The sequence below is a fragment of the Wyeomyia smithii genome, chromosome 3 (genome assembly GCF_029784165.1).
Source record: "Wyeomyia smithii strain HCP4-BCI-WySm-NY-G18 chromosome 3, ASM2978416v1, whole genome shotgun sequence".
Lineage (NCBI taxonomy): Eukaryota > Metazoa > Arthropoda > Insecta > Diptera > Culicidae > Wyeomyia > Wyeomyia smithii.
The window spans coordinates 192,406,794-192,424,486 of NC_073696.1; the positions used below are offsets into that span (position 1 = coordinate 192,406,794).

A 17,693-nucleotide genomic window follows, 5' to 3' on the forward strand; every position below is an offset into this window, starting at 1 on the left:
GATGGATGAAAAGAACCGCGCCAGAGTACACATGTTAGCCACGGCTGTGACTCGTTAGAACGTAGAAAGATACGGGGAAGCAAGAGCAGCTGAAAAAAGAGTTCATCTCCGTAAGAAACGACAGCATTGGGAGCGTACTCTTACGGCGGCGGAAGGTTGCTTCTCCAGACACGATGCGAGAAGCTTCTACAAGAAGATTGATGAAATCAGGAACCGAAACGTGTCAGCCCCTGTCATGTGCAACGATAGGAAGGGGGACCTGATTACCGATAGAACGGAGGTAGCCAGGCGTTGGAAGGAACGTTTTAGTGTGCTGTTGAATGAGTAAGAAAACAGCGTAGTCTAAAGATGCAGAGATAAAGATTGAGGATGATAGCAAAGCTACCCACCATCCATAGACGAGAAGAAAACAGTGAAAGAGCTGAAAAACTGCAAAAGGCAGCTGGTAAGGACGGCACTCCAGCCGAACTTTTCAAAGTCGGGTGCGAACAGTTGTATCGTTCTTTACATCGGATCATGCTGAGAGTGTGATCCGATGTAAAGAACCGATGTAACGGTGCCCGCGCAGGTGTTAGGGCACATTGGATCTGGAAGGGCACAATGGGCGGGACATGATGTAAGGATACCGGACAACAATCCCACAAAAAAGGGGCCGTGTTCGTCTTGAATCCGGCCAGTATAAAACGTAGAGGCACGCAACTAGCTGAATGGTTGGAGTCAAATCTTGGAAATGTAATATGTACGCTTAAGAAACTGGAGACCAGCTGCCTTGGACCAAATTTGTTGGCGTAACATTGTGACGCAGGTGAAATTTTGAGGAATGTTTCACCAGGAAAGTTAATATTTGGAATATTCGTTTCTGGTTAGTCATTCTATCGGAGGTATTCAAAATGATGATGGGGTAAAATAGGAGAAGCATTCCCTGTAATAAGCGATGCAATCAGATATTTGCATGCATTTTGAAAATTTTGAGAACTTTTGGTAGTCTTATAATAGGGCTAGGTTGCCTGTTTACAATACACAGACACGTGATAATAGTGGGGCTAGGCGTTACGATCCTACTGACACTAACAGTCTTTCCCAAGCTGGGATTTAAACATACAAATAAAGACTTGCTAAGACCAGTGTTAAGTTATTCTGACATTTTCTAAACTAATTTAAGGATTTGTCATTGGGGCTTATTACGGATGTCACCTCACGGTGAGAACGAAGTGAAAAAATCTCACGGTGAAAAAAGACGCGTGCAAATCAAATGGGAATCACTTTCACCGTGCATATTACGGTTGTCATCTCACCGTGAAGTGACTCCCGTAATAAGCTCCATTGTTCATTCGTCAGATCGTACCGCACCGAGAACGTAGCTTGGACTTAACTTTTCGTTCCGATCATTTTCCTACGTTAACAAATTTCAGTTTTTTGAAAACGAAATGATTGATGAAACGGTTCTCGAGTTGTCGCATACACCGCAAGCAATGCGAATAATCGATGTTTTGCGGGAAATGCTATAATTTTATTATTTTTCCTAAAAATATTTTGTTTTTTTTTTAACCACATGAAAACATACTTTAGAATGCAATGTAGTATGTTCGAAAATTTCTGTTATGCTTTTGTATGCAACAACTGTTTCAGGTTTTGTCGATGTGGAATTTCAGGCACAAATTTTCGACACACTTGTTCATTCTTTAAATTTATTACATTAATTTACCATGATGATTTTTACAGGCTCTTTATAGCGGAAATCACTGCTCATTGAGTTTACGTAAACAAGCTCACTAATTGCTCAACCGAAAAAGCTACTCGTACATACTGAAGCATTGTCGCCTTGGCCCTATACTTCGAGTCACAAGGTCCCACGAATCTGAAATGATCATTTTTATTACGAAAGTGAAAGAGTAACTTTTTGAAGAGTTTCAAAAGTGTTCTTTGAAACTGGCTTCTCAACTTAGAGCAATTTTCTGCAAAAAAATATATTAATCAAATAAACATTAACAAAATTAACACGTATTCGTCAGGTTTATTGTTTCAGCATTTGTTTCCTTCTCCTTAAAATTTTACATACTACAGCAGCATATTACCATTTTTACATACATTAAATGATTTTTATCGATTTTTCCCTATTAGCACTAGTTTCGTTTATGCCAAATTTGTCTCTATTGTTCATTTCACCGGCATGATCACAAAAAGCATGCATATTACCTGGTAACTAAACCTTTGCTATATACAAGTGTTTACTGCAAGCGCGTTTTTCGGTTTGTTGATCGCATATATGAAGATTTGCAATACCACAGTGGTGATGATTTGATCTGCTGTTTCTTTTTTTTTTTTTTGCTAATCAAAAAGATCATGTATATCTATTCCACGTGTATACAGTTATAAATATATGACAATAAACGTTTCAGTTACGGATTTGTCAGCCTGTAGGCTTTTAGTCACACTCTGTAAAAAACGTTTTTTTAATCAAGCTGAACGATTTGTTTCTATACTTTGTAAGACGTTGTTCATAAATGCAGTTTTAAACTGTCTGAGATTTGCTAAGCACTAGCTAAAAAATTAAAGAACATTCTTCTAAACCAATTATAAAACAGTAAGTATAAGTGTTTGATTTTTTCGAAGCACTAGTATTTACAAATAGGAGAGGCTATTGTTTTGTTCTACAGATGTGAACACTTGCCCGCTCGTTTGTTCGCTACATCTGCTTTCTTAGTGTTAGTTTTTGGTTTTGGCAAAATGTTGTCCAATTCCGGTAACCCGGTCGAATGAAGATGTCCCAATGTGCCAGTGGGGAATGTACTCAATTCCTCAATTTCCCTGCTGTTGGGGCTAACGGCATCGTTTCAGACATAGCTGTATTGATTATCAACGGCCCGTTGGCCATCTTCTCCAGACGCTGTGGAGGGTGCTGTCTGCTGTCCTCCACTGGGCACTGTTCCTTGGCCTGCTGTGCCGACACCACCGGTTCCCTGTCCACCAGCAATTTCATGAGCCGGAATCGTCTGTTGAGACAACTCTAGGTCGCACGTTTTGATGCGCACACTTCCGTTCATAGTGATTACTTGCAAGGGCTATACGTGGCGCAACCACCATTAGAGCGCGGATGCGAAAGGAGAAAGTTGTACATTTGAGGAGAGTTTTGATCAAATTTAGGGGAAAAGTGTTACACAAATTTAGAATCAGGAAAACCAAAGGATTTGATTTTAGTAACAAGCAGCTGAGCGAATTTTACAGGAAGTGACGATAAATAGTATTACTTACCCACAAAGTAAATACACATCGGTAATTGAAATCAGAATTTTGAACAAGTGTAGTAGTGAAAATCAAAGCGGATTTGCATCAGTTGTATGTGCTAGAGTCTCAAGTCGTTCCTCAAAGACAATTTTATTTGATTTGAAGTTTCTAACAAACTATTCGATGTACCTACATTGAAACATTATTGGCTGTGGGTCATAGGCACAGCTAAAAATCTATCTAAAAATGTGTTTGGCAGTTAAACTATAACGCTATCGTGTTAATGACAAATACATGAGATCGGCCAAAACAATTTATCAACAATTAAACTAAAAAAAACATTATTTTTCGCATTTTCTGTCGAGCATTTCAAGCACTGTTATCCTTGCTTTCACATGTTCCAGTTCATATCTGAATGAACCAAGTTTTCGAATAGCATTTCGGATGACTTTGATACAATTTTAAAACCGATTGTCGAGAAACCGCAAATAGTGCTGCGTATGTGACTTATTCAATGCTGGTTAGTTACTTTGGAAGCACAAAGCGCAGAAAAAGTGCAAATTTTGCAGGCCCTTAACAGATTTGAGTTGCTGGTACGTTAACTAACAGGCATTTGTTCATTTATCATGATTTCTCTCTCTGAAACACACTCCATCTTCCTAAACAGTGGCTGCGTGTCTAGCTCGCACCTCATTGTATTTTGTATTGTTGAAACTTCATAATGTAGACTGTAGAATTTTGATATTTTCTAAATCAAAACCCTACCCCATTAATTACGTAACGAACAAATCCAGTTTTTTACCCTAATGCTGATCTTATCTTTCCCTTTTCCTTACCCTCGCCAATGCCTTGCGTGTTTTGGCAAATCTGTCCTCAAGAAGAGAAATCACGACTAATCAAAAGCGCTACCTGATGTAGTAGTCAACATATCAGCAAAGTTTCTATTAGGCTCAGAGACCGCCGCGTACAACTGATTTAATGAAGAACATACAGTAGTTACATAGCTGGATATTGCATTTTTTTCGATTTCTAAGACAGGCTTTTGGTGCTCAGAACGCAGAAAATAACCAGCTCAGTTATAAGGTAACATTTGCCAGAAATGCTCCAATTATCTCAAGAGTAACTTTTCAAATTAGCATATCAACAAACTATTTAATATACTAATCATTCTATTGAAATAATGTTAAAATTGTAGAAGGGAAATTTTTTTTTTTTTTTAAATATTCTGAAATGCGGTTTGTAGGAAACTGAAATTGATTTTCGAATGAAAAGATAAAGTGTTATGGCCTTACTTTCCTAATAATCTTTAAACTATCAAAAACATTTTCTATAGATGAATAGACGTGTGCTTTTTGAAATCCTTAGCAAGTTATTGATACCGTAACTTTCTTCAGGGTAACATCAAATTAATTGAGTATAAGATATATACGTTTGTCGAAACATCTTGATCAAAATTATTTCTACAATGCTGCATTTGAACAGATTGAAACGACACGGCAGACCCCGCGATTAGCGTACGAAGATTCTAGCACACAACTGGACACAGAAGAACTAGACATCAAGTAAACGGATGTTCTCTCTGGCAATATGATAAACAAAACGATAAAAATTATAAATAATAATGCTCATGCCTGTTTTTTAATTGTTGCTGTCCATAATAGTTTGTTCACTGCTTTTTACGTTACGTCACGTCATTTGTTATAGCCTACACATCGATGGCTCAACGTTGTGTATTATACCGTTTACTGAAAGTAATGCATAGGTTACAATTTAATCTACTTCGCTGCACCGCAGACTTGTTTCCGAAAAAAATGTTCAGTTATTTCGTTGGCATCATTGTGAGCCGGTTCAGTAGTGCATGACACTGTTGTAATCTCAAGTTGTGTATTGTGATAGTATATACTTGTATGCTTTGCGTACGTATTCTTACATGTGTAGGTGAATGTTTCCTTTCTTTTCGGACCGCTACCCAAATGGCATGTTATTACGTGTTTGAAGGTTCTTGCTTTTTTATATGTTAAACACATCGAAAAAACAATGTTTCATACATTAACTAAAACGTATGTGTTTCCGGTAGCCTTTCCATTGAGAGCTACAATATTACTGTATAGTGTTTTTTTTTGCATGGCTCAAACAATATTAAAATAGTAAACAAATATAAGTAAAAAAGAAACAGGAGCGTTTGTAGCATTGACTCTTTTTTGATCAAAGATGATTTCCCGAAAATATTTTAAAATCATAAGCAAATATACATTAACCTGTTACGATTTGATGAAATGTATAAAAAGCTGCTTGAATTTTTGCGTCATCTTTTCTACACTTTGAACCTACATAGTTTCAATATATTAACACAAATAAAGCGTGAGTGAATCTCATGTTTAACATGGTACCCTTCGTATAGGAGGTTTCACCGTTAGATTCGTCCCAGTCGAATTTAAAGTCTTGTGATGCGCGCCGGTCTCTGTTTGCTGTAGGTTTCCCTATCTTGTTTGTGGTTAATAGTTAATGTTTTGTTGTAGCTCATTTCATTAAACTTAAAAGAGGCGCAACAGAAAACTTAAAACACAGAGCTAGAAGATGTAAAGACACAAAAAGATGTCAACTATCTCACATGTCGTGGACTCGTATTGGGGTTGCCACTAGCACCGGACCCAGCTCCTGTACCACCTCCTCCGCCTCCACCTCCGCCAATAGTTGTTGTGGAATAATTGTTACTATTCGACTGATTAGTGGCCATTGCATGTGACGGTAGTACAACAAAATTTGTCAACGTGACATCTGCTGTCCCGCCAGACTCGAGTGGAATCGGATGTTGTCGAAAGTGTTCCAGCATTTCCGTAATAGATGGAAACCACAGGTGTTGAACACGACACTGACCCAAATCATTCAGCGTCATGCGTAGATGTTTGGCTTTGCCTTGGAAATTAAATGTCAGCACATATTCACCCTTTCGAGTTTCACTTTGCCGCACTAGGAACACACCGTGACTAGAGATACCATTGTGCAGCACCAGTTGAGCTGCCTCGGACCGTGGTAGTGTATTATGAAACCAAGGATACTCGCGCATCATTGATGTCAGATCAGTATCAGTTTCAAGGTCCAGGTCACCTTCAGTCAGTTCGAAGTTTGACGAAGATGATATCCTATCGTCTGGGCGTCGTGGTGGTAGTTCTGGGGCCATCATCGTTGGCACCGCGTTTAATGCGGACTGATTCAAGCTAAGATTATTTACATCGTGCACCAAACTATTAGACAAAGTTCCTCCACCTCCCACAGCGGTTCCCCCACCACCGGGCGCACCACCGCCACCACCGTGTGATATTGAGGTATTCATAGTAACATTCAAGTCGGATATTGGCGGTAATTGCGACGTTGGAGTACTACGCATGCAATAGCGTATCGTCGCCAACCAGCTTCGCATATCGTCGGTATCACGCGCTTCGATCACGTATTCCATGTTGTTATCTGCCTTCAGTACGAATGTATTCTCGTGGTCCGGCATTTCTAGGGCCGTCGTTTCGCGGGCTTCCGTTATCAGGAAGCAAAATACTCCACTGCGGGGCTGCAAAAAACGACAAGTAATGATTATCTCGATAACTTTCCAAAACAAATTGATTTAAAAATAGTTCTAAAATCATACCTTTTGTGACTTTGGTGGCGAGTAGAATTCAAGCATATACCCGCCCACCGTTTTGACAAGCACAAGTTTACATTTTTCCCATTTGTGCGAATTACTGGGCTGTTCTAGACTTTCCGGGGTCAAATAGTTGACCGTACCTTCTTTCCTGCATTCGACCACTATTTTGGCCAGTTTGGTTTTGTTCACCCGACTTCCTGATAGTTCTACCTCATCCGAGTGTTGTTTGTGGAATAGTGCCTGAAAGAAATCCGGCTTTAATTTCTCCCATTCTTTACATCAATATGGTTACTTTAGGATTGATGCTCACATGGATTACCTTTCCCTTGCGCAGTCCTTTGAACGACAACCTTCGAAAAAAAGGTTTGTGGTTTGTTTTGGGTGAATCTGTGTCCTCGGAGTAATCACTCTCTTCCAATACCATCGCCGTGCCATTGCCCGTCTGAAGATAAAAGGCAAGAGTTCAATTTCACAAGTTTTTGAACATAATCATCGGTGAACACTCACTTTGTTTTGCATGCGTCTCCGGTAGAAGTCATGCTCAAAGTGCTCCTGAAAGCATTCGATAAATCGCCGCATGAAATCTCGATGAGAGACAGTATGCCGGGCTGATTCCGGTAAGTTGTTGGTAACATAGTTAACACAGGACCGCGCAAAATCTGCCGAGGCTGCGCGAGCGTGGCGTTCACAAAATTCTGCCCACACGCTTCCACTTCCTGCAGTTAGAACCGACGATGTACCGCCACTCGTGGGAGTAACACCGGTAGACCCAGTAGTTACTGTCCCTGTAGTAGAACTAGGCACAGTAGCACCTGTTGTGCCAGTTCCTGTCGGTGTTGGCGTCGTATTGCAAAAAGTTTGATCTCCGTCAGTCAAGTTAGCCATAATGCCGGCTTGCAAAGTATAAAGTTTGGATTCTTTTTTGTTTTTTTTTTTTTTGTTTGGCGATAGACAGACGAATTTAGCAGCAGGATCTAAGTTCAGTGTTTAAATCATCATAAAGTGCCTAAAAACCGATAACAGAATATTAATGTTACTCAAGTATTAGCAACAATACGTATTTTAAATTATGTAAATGCAGACTAAACACACACACACATGCAACCATTTTTCCTTAAGAATCATAACGAATACCTGGGAGTGTTCTAATTCATCTAGATCCAAACACTCTACAACATTGATTTATGTTATTTTTTTATATTTTTAATTATATCAAAGCTGGTTGGTAAGCGACTGGGCAGGGGTTACCAGCAGTAGAAGAGGGGGGGGGGGGAGGAAGTTGTTCTCCTTGGAGAGCATCTAACCTGAGCGTCTGTTCCTCAGGCTAATAATCGTTTAAAATCTGTCCACGTGGTATGTGGATGGCCTCTTATCCTGGGGGTATAGTCTTGTGAACAACTACCTACGGACTGGTTGGAAGGACTCATATGTCCTATCTACACGAAGATACATGGATTCGACTGTGTTAATTGTCAAGGCATAACCCTCCTCAGTTCCGCTTATGAATTCTCTCCCGTATCCTATTCCAGCGACTGAGGCCGTTGCAGGAAGCCTTTGTTGGAGAATTCCAATGCGGTTTTCGAGCGGGATGATCTACTACGGACCAGATGTTTACCTTGAGACAGATCCTCGACAAGTTTCGAGAACACAACTTGCAGACATATCATCTGTTTATTGACTTTAAGGCGGCGCACAGAGGAGTAACTCGAGTGAAAACCTGGCCAAAATTATTTTCGCTGCTATTTAGCAATATTTTAGGAAATATTTAAGTGAGAAGTGGAAGTGGTTGGTTCGAGAATTATATCAAAAAGTAACTCTAAATATCACACACACAACTTAATGTTTACATTCACATAGCCTATGTGTCTTCATTAATGTTAGTGAGCAGATGAAGTAATACGCTCGAATGATTTGTTTTCGCAATACGGGCAGCGAAACAAATTGTAGAATTTACCAAAAAAATGATATAGCAAAATATCTTCATTTAGAACTATCAATTTGATGCTCACAAATTATATGATGCCTCGTGGAACCTGCGTAGGTTGGAAAAAGCCTTTTGTACAGAGTGTTATTTACCTGGATTATTGTTTCTGTGTATCAAGTTATTTTTAAGTTAACTTAAATTAGTTGAAATTCATTCACTAAACTAATCTCATTTCTTCTTTGTTGAGCTGAAACACTGTATTAAGCGTAAGGCAGGCACCCATCAGGTTTTTTTTTTAATTTCCCGTGTACGCGTGAACACTTAACGTCAAAATTCGTCATAAACAACATTTTTCAAACGGGTCACAAATGCTAATCCGGACGTTACCGGATGAGATATTTGCGAGGATGTGTTCGTGATGTTATGAACTTCCATTTCTCCGATGATTATATGATCGGATTCCGCGAGATTTGATAACTTTTTTAATATTGAAAATGCTCGAAAATACGTAAAAATCACTAATTTCTAAAACTTCTTAAGAGTAACTATAATTTTGAAATTTCGGAATTTCTATCAACCGGTTTATTAGCATTGAACATAAAGAACTCATTTGCTGCAAAATATTGATCAATTTTCATTTTTGTGATGCCTGGCACAACTTGTTACTATAAATGGTTCGATTCCCAAAAAAAAGCTTGAAAATTTGTCAATGTTTTCAGCGCTCCCAGCATATGATAATACCGTTTAACGTTCATCGAGTGAAGGCATTTTGTGGAGTATTTATTTAAGCTGCAGGAAAAAATATAGCGGAACCAAAAGCGACAAAAAACTTTTTTCTTATTTTGGCCAGCTTTTTGTTCTAGGTACTCCTCTGTGCGGCGTACGATACAATAAAACGCAACAAGCTCGATCGGTTAGCCAGATTCCGGGTGACTAAAATCTTAGAAACTCCGAGTCGATATCTTTCATGAGGTCATATTAATTATAGATAGATCAACAACATGCACAACATACAACATATTCCAGTTTGTCTCAATTTGACCATAGCACAGTGGTACGAGAGTTAAAAAACGTGAACTTAATTCATTTGCGCTCCAAATAATGGTTTTATTGACATACTATATTCCGAAGATATTTAGTATATAAAAAGGCTCAAGTCATGACAAAAAATTTTTAGTTCGAAACTCAACCGCTAGTGGCGCTGCAAAATCTAACTTTTTAGCCTTACACTTTAGAGAAATGGTGTCTTCAGCAAAGTTATAGATAAAATTCTTACAAAAAACTTTGTCGATGACACTTTTCTTCTAACTCTTCTTGTTTTGGATATATAACGTTTTTTATTAGACTTGTTTTTAAAATTAGTTTTTTTCAAATATACAAAAAACTGTAATATTTAGAAGGTTATAATGTTCAACATATATTTGTATATCATTAAAATACACAACTTTGTAGAAGACTCGAAATGGATAGCTTCCACACAAATCTAGTTATTGCCAAAGAATATTAAATAAGCATCATTTTTTGTACATACCAAGAGCACAAAATAGCAAAACTAGCAGACAGAACCTGCATAGAATGAAATATCATCATAATCACTCTACGAAATCACTTTGAACGTTTGTCCCTTCCAGTATCTTCATTGCCTAAGTTTTGTTTCAAAAACAGCCCTATTCAACGTTTTCGATGACAATACACGTCAAAACGTTGGCCAGATTACTGATCAATTCATACCTTTTCCAAATTAAAAATGGTGTGTCATCTATTGCCATATTCTAATAATTAAATTATATTTTCATGTACTAATTTTGCTAATATAAATGAATAAAAAATATAAAGTTGAAAAATCATCCCCATCAGATTTAGCATTATCCTCCTAACTAATATCTAGCCTGTAATTTGCATCACCGCAGAGCTCATTAGGTGGCTTGTCTCGCAAACTGCTTATAATTGGATCTGTTGATTCCAGAAAACGGTGTAGTAAATCAACATTTAAAGCTGTTCTAGAAAACTTTTTGGTTTGGTCTAATCTGTATCTGTGAAGGTAATAACTATTTTTCGTTTTCAAATATTTCAGCAAGTTCACCATACCTCTCGATGATTTTGTTCCGGCTTTCTTGTGCCTTCTCGAATAGCTGGCCAATAGGGACTAGGAAATGCCTACTAGATTTACAGTACTAAAAACAGATCGATACAGTGAGATCGATCTTTGCGTGAATTTGTCCAATGCTATTACTAGTTAAAGTTTATGACATATTCGCCCTGTAATTGCACTATGAACTGTCTTTTTGAATTTCATATCAGGCAATGAAGATACTGGAAGGGACAAACGATAAAAGTGATTTCGAAGAGTGATTATGATAATATTTCATTCTATGCAGGTTTCGTCTGCTAGTTTTTGCTTTTTTGTGTTCTTGGTTTGTACAAAAAATGATGATTTTTTAACATTTTTTGGTAATAACTCGGTTTGTGTGGAAGCTATCTATTTTGTGTCTTCTACAAAGCTGTTTGTTTTAAGGGGGGACCCTACTCTAGAAAGTCGAAGAAATCGAAATTTTTTTTTTGCTTTTTTGGAATGCTTACACATGCAGAAATGTTGTGCCAAAAGAATTTTTTTGATATCTGATCGCGTTCAAAAGTTACAGCTAAAAGTATGGGGTCACCTAGAGAGAAATAGCGGAGACGTTTTATGTTGCTCTGTTCGAACAATGCACGCGCATTTTCTGACCAAATATATACAATAAGTAACGTTTAGTCGGACCTAAACTCACAAATATATTTACACCGACATATTGGAACTCACACATACATACATGTACACACACACACACACACACACACACACACACACACACACACACACACACACACACACACACACACACACACACACACACACACACAAAGTGTGATAAATCGAAGAGGATTAATCAGTAGTTTTATCGAATGGTGAAAGACAGCAACCCATTGTTCCTCCTGTACATAGGGGGAATAGGGGCATAATGAGCACCCTAACTTGGTTGCTGATTTAAGCATGGAAAACGACAAAATTTTTAAAATGTCTACAGTGCAAAACTTGCATTAACTATCTATAATTAAAGGTACACTATTCACAAATTAAAAAGTTTATCATATAATGGTGAAAAACACAAATTAGATTCATGCATCAAAAACAAGCAATCAGTCGATGTGTGGGGCACAATGAGCACCCCACTGGGGCATAATGAGCACCCACGGGGTATAATGAGCTGAGCACTGCACTGCAGATAACTCCCTGGAAGCTGAAGGAGAAGTCTATGGAGCAGGAAAAGCTGACTAAAAAATATGATACAAATACATTATTTTTTTACTCAAATACCTTTTTTAAATTTTTGTTCCACCATATTGCAGCCGCCATTTTGTTTTTTTTTTTTTTAATATTGTACCGGATACATCTTCTGCGTCCAAGGAAATAGTAAGTAACACATTTCTAAAAATTTACTTCATTGATTACAGTATCATCGTTGTTTAAAACTTTAAACGCGTTTTTCTCGAAACCATGTTTTTTCAACTGGTGGTAAATTTTTCTCAGCATCTACTGAACCGATTTCGCTGAAATTTTTTAACATGTAAAAATGGATTATCTAACTTGTTACGTAGCCGTTTTTTGATATCTGAGTTTTTCAATGTTCTATGATTTTTTAAATAGTGATTTTTCATTGAAAAAACAATTTTTTTACTAAAATGGCCGCCATTTTGGCAACTTTTGGAATTTTCAAAAACGGCTACGTAACAAGATAGATAATATGTTTCTATATACTGAAAAAAAATTTCAGCCCGATCGGTCGACTAGAAGCTGAGAAAAACTTACCACCAGTTAGGTACTGATTTAGAGAGAGCATCCACGTTCCCAGCTGCCAACAGTGTAATACTCACTATATTTACATTCACGACATGGAAAATACATCTTCAAATATACCTTAATCAATAGCCAAAATAGCCAAACACTTCACTTTACTCTAGACAGCCAAAAAAAATATGAAAATTCATGATTTTTCGACCTTCTAGAGTAGGATCCCCCCTTGATGATATACAAATATATGTTGAGCATTATAACCTTCTAAATGTTACAATTTTTTGTATATTTAAAAAAAACTAATTTTAAAAACAAGTCTAATAAGAAACGTTATATATCTAAAACAAGAAGAGTTAGAAGAAAACTGTCCTCGACAGTTTTTTGTAAGAAGTTTCTTGTAAGAAGTTTTTTACCATGATTTGAGCCTTTTAATATACTAAATATCTTCGGAAGATAGTATGTCAGTAAAACCACTATTTGGAGAGTAAATGAATTGAGTTCACGTTTTTGAGCTCTCGTACCACTGTGCATAGGTCCGATATTCTCACGTGCGCTTTACTTGCGGTGATACATAATCAAACTGAATGAGTTCGGATCGCGTAACGACTTTCATGGTGGATATAATGAACTCAAAGGCGCGACATTTGTTAATATGAAAGTTAAATAATGTTGGGCTCTAGTGAAATAAGCCACACACCCTTGTGGGTGGCTCCAACAGCGCCTCTACTGCCTGTTGGTCAAAATCGATGCCAAATATAACCGATGTAGGGTGGGGCAAAGTGATTGGTTTTCCAGAACCAACTTTTTTTGGTTTCTTTTGGGGCCCAAACAATCCTAAACTTACCGGAAGTCGATTGGTTTTGTCTCCGCTTGGCGCATTGCATTTCAAATTTGTATGAAAATTTGTATGGGAAAACCTGCTTTTTGGCATTGATCATTCTAGAGAGCTCAGTAATGCTCTGATAATGCACTGCAGAAAACATTGAAAAGTTAGAATGTCCCTAGGAAGAACTATAGCCGTTCAAAGTTGAGTATGTCGAATTAAAGGCTGAAAATCTTGTTTTCTGCCAACACTACCAATGTACCGGCGTCAGTAAGATTCCCATCAGAAGTAACCGGTCGTAATGAGTTTATACACTTAGTTGGATCAAGCAAACAAGTTTAGGTCAATATTCTAGGCGTAGGAAGAATCCACAATGTGTTTCAGAGGTTACTTCTGATGGAAACTTGACTGACGCCGGTACACTGGCAGTGTTGGCAGAGAAAAATGATTTTCAACATAAATTTCGACATAATCAACTTTGAACAGCTCTAGTATTTTTTAGGACACCCTTTAGTATCTTCGGCCAAGTTGTTAGGCATCAAAAACCTACCATTTGAAGTCATGAAACCTATAGTTTGAGCCATTTTGAGTTCTTTAGAATGGAAAATGCGAACAAAGTTGGTTGTTTCATACGGATCTTCATACAAATTTGAAATGCAATGCGCCAAGCGGAAACAAAGCCAATCTCCCCACTGTGTTGTCGGAGGGCTTCAATCTCCACTGTCTGGGTAGCACAGGGATGCGATCAGCATCATATCCGATATCAAATTGAACGACAATTGTCCTTATAAGGACAACAAACAAAAAATTTAAGATTTAATATTTTCTCAGTTCGCGCTATAATCAAAGTAAATTGTAGTCTTAATTTGCATGCAAACTCCTGTTAAACTAAAATTAAAAATACTTAATATTTCATTCGAAAGGTCAAACAAGGGAAAATTTCAGCATTTGTTTTGTTTGTTAAACACTGATTTCGCAAGTTGAGACAATTGCAGCTGCCAAACTACTGACTCGGTAGAATCCTCTAAGCGGCCTTTGCGGCTACATTTTGTGTAACATGTAGAAGAAGCATTCCTTGTTGCTAATCAGGATTATATCAACACCATCTAGGTTAATTAAATAATTCCAGCGAGAACACCTACCTATTGAAATCAATCCCATCTGTATTTAATTCTTTGTTGCTGCTTGAGCATTTCAAACCAGTGTTTACCTATTAGTAATAGTAAAAACTAAGTAATAAAGTTTTTTCAGAGTAACAGTTCTTGCTTTTGGATGGAACTGATTGTAAAATTCTAAGCATTATTTGCTTCTACATTGTACCCAGCACCGATCGCCTAAAACGCTGTTTCATATTAGAAGCAACAAACTTTCTTATCAAGGCTTTAACTTACTACCACATGTCATTATATCAGTGTTGGACTTTTGATTGATGTCATGCTATTTCGACAAAAAATCTATGTTCTATTAACTTCTACGATATTTATATTAAAATATATTCCTTAAGTACAGTTAAGACAACAAGCTTCCATCAAAATTCTACTACAAGCTTAACATACTTTTTTGATATTCGTAACAGTTTCGTCATGCGCTGCCAGTAAGTGTGTGCCTCACAATCCTTATCATCTAACAGGAAAGTATAAATAAAACATTTGGATCTGCTATAGTGGGAAACAAAAAAAAATCCAAATCACTGTTACTGAATCATCTAACATTCCACTTAGATTTCGAATCGATACCGCAAATATTATACCGCGGCAATTTTATATTGATTGATCATTGCGGTATAGAAAACACATTCATTTGTAATCACTTCTGTAGAATTGTCATTTAGATCTTTGTTCACTTGGCATTTTCGTACTTTTATCAATGACAATAACAACACCAGCTGAGATGCGACAACAATCGAGGACAATTCAATCAATTTTATTCCCGTACGCTGCTTTTGTATGTGTCATAAATTGAGCACAGCTTTGCACATAAAATCGAGCAGATTAATTCGAGTTACGGTAAAACCAAAAGAAATCTGTAGAATAACTCGAAAATAAGCTTCTTTATTGTTGGTCACGCACATAAAATGCACTGCGCAAAACATGCAATTAAAAAAATTGTTATAAATAAGTAAATTGTAAAAAGTTCCGCAATATGTCATATGTAAAGAACATGAAAACGGACCATAAGTTAATCATTATTTATTATTTGTTTGAAAAAATGTTTGTCATTATGATCAAATTTTTTTACAAAGTTGATAACTCTGGAACCATTAAATAGTTCGGTTAAAACATCGGCTACATTATAACTAAAAAAATTTCCCCGAGATTGATCAAGAGACGATAAAACGTTTAAGTTCAGATGGTTCAAAAGAAGCTGATAACATCTTTTTCAATACTTAGGTACCAGCGTAACTAACATGTTTATATGGTGTGATTTAGAAAATATCCAAGAATAATTGGACGACTTAAAATAAATCCACATTCTATTACGTTCTTAGGTGCCGACATTTTTTATTGGCTATGCCGTATTTTTTTCTATTTCACAAGTACTGATCTCGCTGTGTAGAATACGTAGGATACCATAACTGGAACAACGGAATTTCAACATAATTTTGAGAAAAATCGATGATTTAAAAAACGTGCATTGTTTTTATTTTTTCTAATGGCACCGATCCCAAAGCAATCTTTGTATAAAACTTTCACAAAGCATCGATTCTGAGACACAGCGCATTTAAGTTGTCCACCGAAGTGGCTACTCGAGTGGGAAACTTTCGGGATATTCCAATAATTTTTCATACCAGCATTTTCTACGGAGAAACGAAACAGCCACGCTAGCAACCAAATCTCATCCTGCGCTATCGCTATGTTCACCTTATTCCAAAAATGGTCTGTTTTCTGGTTTCACTGCGGCAGACTCCGATGTGCTCTGCCGTGGCTGCTGCTGCTGATGTTGCTGTTGATGCTCCTATAACACAATTTCTCTTCTACTTTTTGTTCCTCTTGCACGAGATGATCTTTGGCCTGAAGCAGGAAAAATTACCATCACACGCTATATAACACATACCGCGGAAAACTATCGCCACATTGACGTTCCGAATTCACTATACTATCGTTTTACACTACTTTTGTTTGATTCCGAAGCAGATTTGTGCGTGATTTTTGAAATTATTTTTGGTGAAAACGCGAAAACATCACACCGCCGCCTAGAAAGCGCAATCAAAACACGAAGGGGAGTGGTGCACTGTACCGAGTTTTGTCGGCTTCGCTGTCAGGCGAAGGCGAAATTGGCTGGCATCGAAATCAAGGGGTGGCCCAATGCAAAACAGAAGTTGGATTCTGCTTCAACAACTCACGAAATTGCTTGCAAAAAAAATATCTATTTTCAAACCATACTTTAATTATTTAAAAAGAAGCTCGAGTCGGTATAGTTATAGAAAACTGATTGGTTTGCTTCCAGGCTATCGAATAGCAAATCGTTAAATTGATTGCCAAAGCAGACTTTCTGGCGTACTTTTCAGACACACAACTATTTTGTTGTACCCGAAAAAAATAACATAAAAAAACCATAAAAGTTGTTGTGATAGTTACACAGTTATACTAGAATTTAACCATGTTTTTTATTGTAAATACATTAATTTTACATTGAATATTATTGTCCAAAACAATAAAAAACATCGTTTTTGCCATTTTTACAATGAAAAAGGGGTGTTGTTATGTATCTTAACAGCATTTTTTCTGGCATTTTTCCCATACATTCAGAAGTCACTGACAATGTTTTTCATGGTAAAATTATTGTCGGTGGAAAGTTCGACAACAAAAGACGTTGTTAAAACATGGTAATGACAATAACCGTGTGCAAGCTTACAGTAAAAATATCATGTTTTTTATGATTACAATAAAAATCATTATCCATTTACTGTTCTCACTGCAAAATATATCGTAATTTTTTTTTCGGGTACACAACCTGAGATACACAACTACACTAGTCTACTAGTCGCTTGTTACGCGGGGATACATGCCGCGTAAAAAAACCGCGTGAATTCCGGAATCCGCGTAAAAAAAACGCGTAAATTCCGGAATCCGCGTGAAAAAACCACGTGAATTCCGGAATCCACGTTAAAAAAGCCGCGTAAGAAAAACCCGCGTAAAAAAACCGCGTAAAAAAACCGCGTAAAAAGCGGCCTTAGTTTATTTCATTGTATACAAAAAACCTACGGTGAAAGTTTTTGACGTAGGACTACATTTTAACTTACCAAGTTCAG

The 17,693-nt window shown here is 37.3% G+C and overlaps 1 protein-coding gene across 4 annotated transcripts; it reads right to left on the reverse strand.

Moving 5' to 3' along the window:
* Window positions 1-1,994: 1,994 nt before the first annotated feature.
* Window positions 1,995-16,666, reverse strand: LOC129729719 (SH2B adapter protein 2). 4 transcript variants are annotated; one of them, XM_055688498.1, is made up of 6 exons: window positions 16,303-16,666; window positions 7,370-7,868; window positions 7,173-7,304; window positions 6,866-7,102; window positions 5,837-6,787; window positions 1,995-3,062 (listed from the first exon to the last, which is right to left on the reverse strand). In XM_055688498.1, the coding sequence occupies exons 2-6, from the start codon at window positions 7,745-7,747 to the stop codon at window positions 2,835-2,837; spliced, it is 1,926 nt and encodes a 641-aa protein (XP_055544473.1). In that variant the 5' UTR covers window positions 7,748-7,868; window positions 16,303-16,666; the 3' UTR covers window positions 1,995-2,834. The 4 variants fall into 4 exon arrangements, with proteins under 4 accessions (XP_055544473.1, XP_055544476.1, XP_055544474.1 ...); XM_055688501.1 differs by having other exon boundaries at window positions 7,182-7,304; window positions 16,303-16,660; XM_055688499.1 differs by having other exon boundaries at window positions 16,230-16,660.
* Between the last annotated feature and the right edge of the window lie 1,027 nt (window positions 16,667-17,693).

Excerpts from the sequence above, each read along its gene's own strand:
- LOC129729719 (XM_055688498.1), bottom strand. The coding sequence starts at position 7,747 with ATGGCTAACTTGACTGACGGAGATCAAACTTTTTGCAATACGACGCCA. Across the intron at positions 6,788-6,865 it reads CGCCACCAAAGTCACAAAAG|CCCCGCAGTGGAGTATTTTG; the intron begins GTATGATTTTAG and ends CGTTTTTTGCAG. Across the intron at positions 3,063-5,836 it reads CCAATACGAGTCCACGACAT|CCCTTGCAAGTAATCACTAT; the intron begins GTGAGATAGTTG and ends CGCCACGTATAG.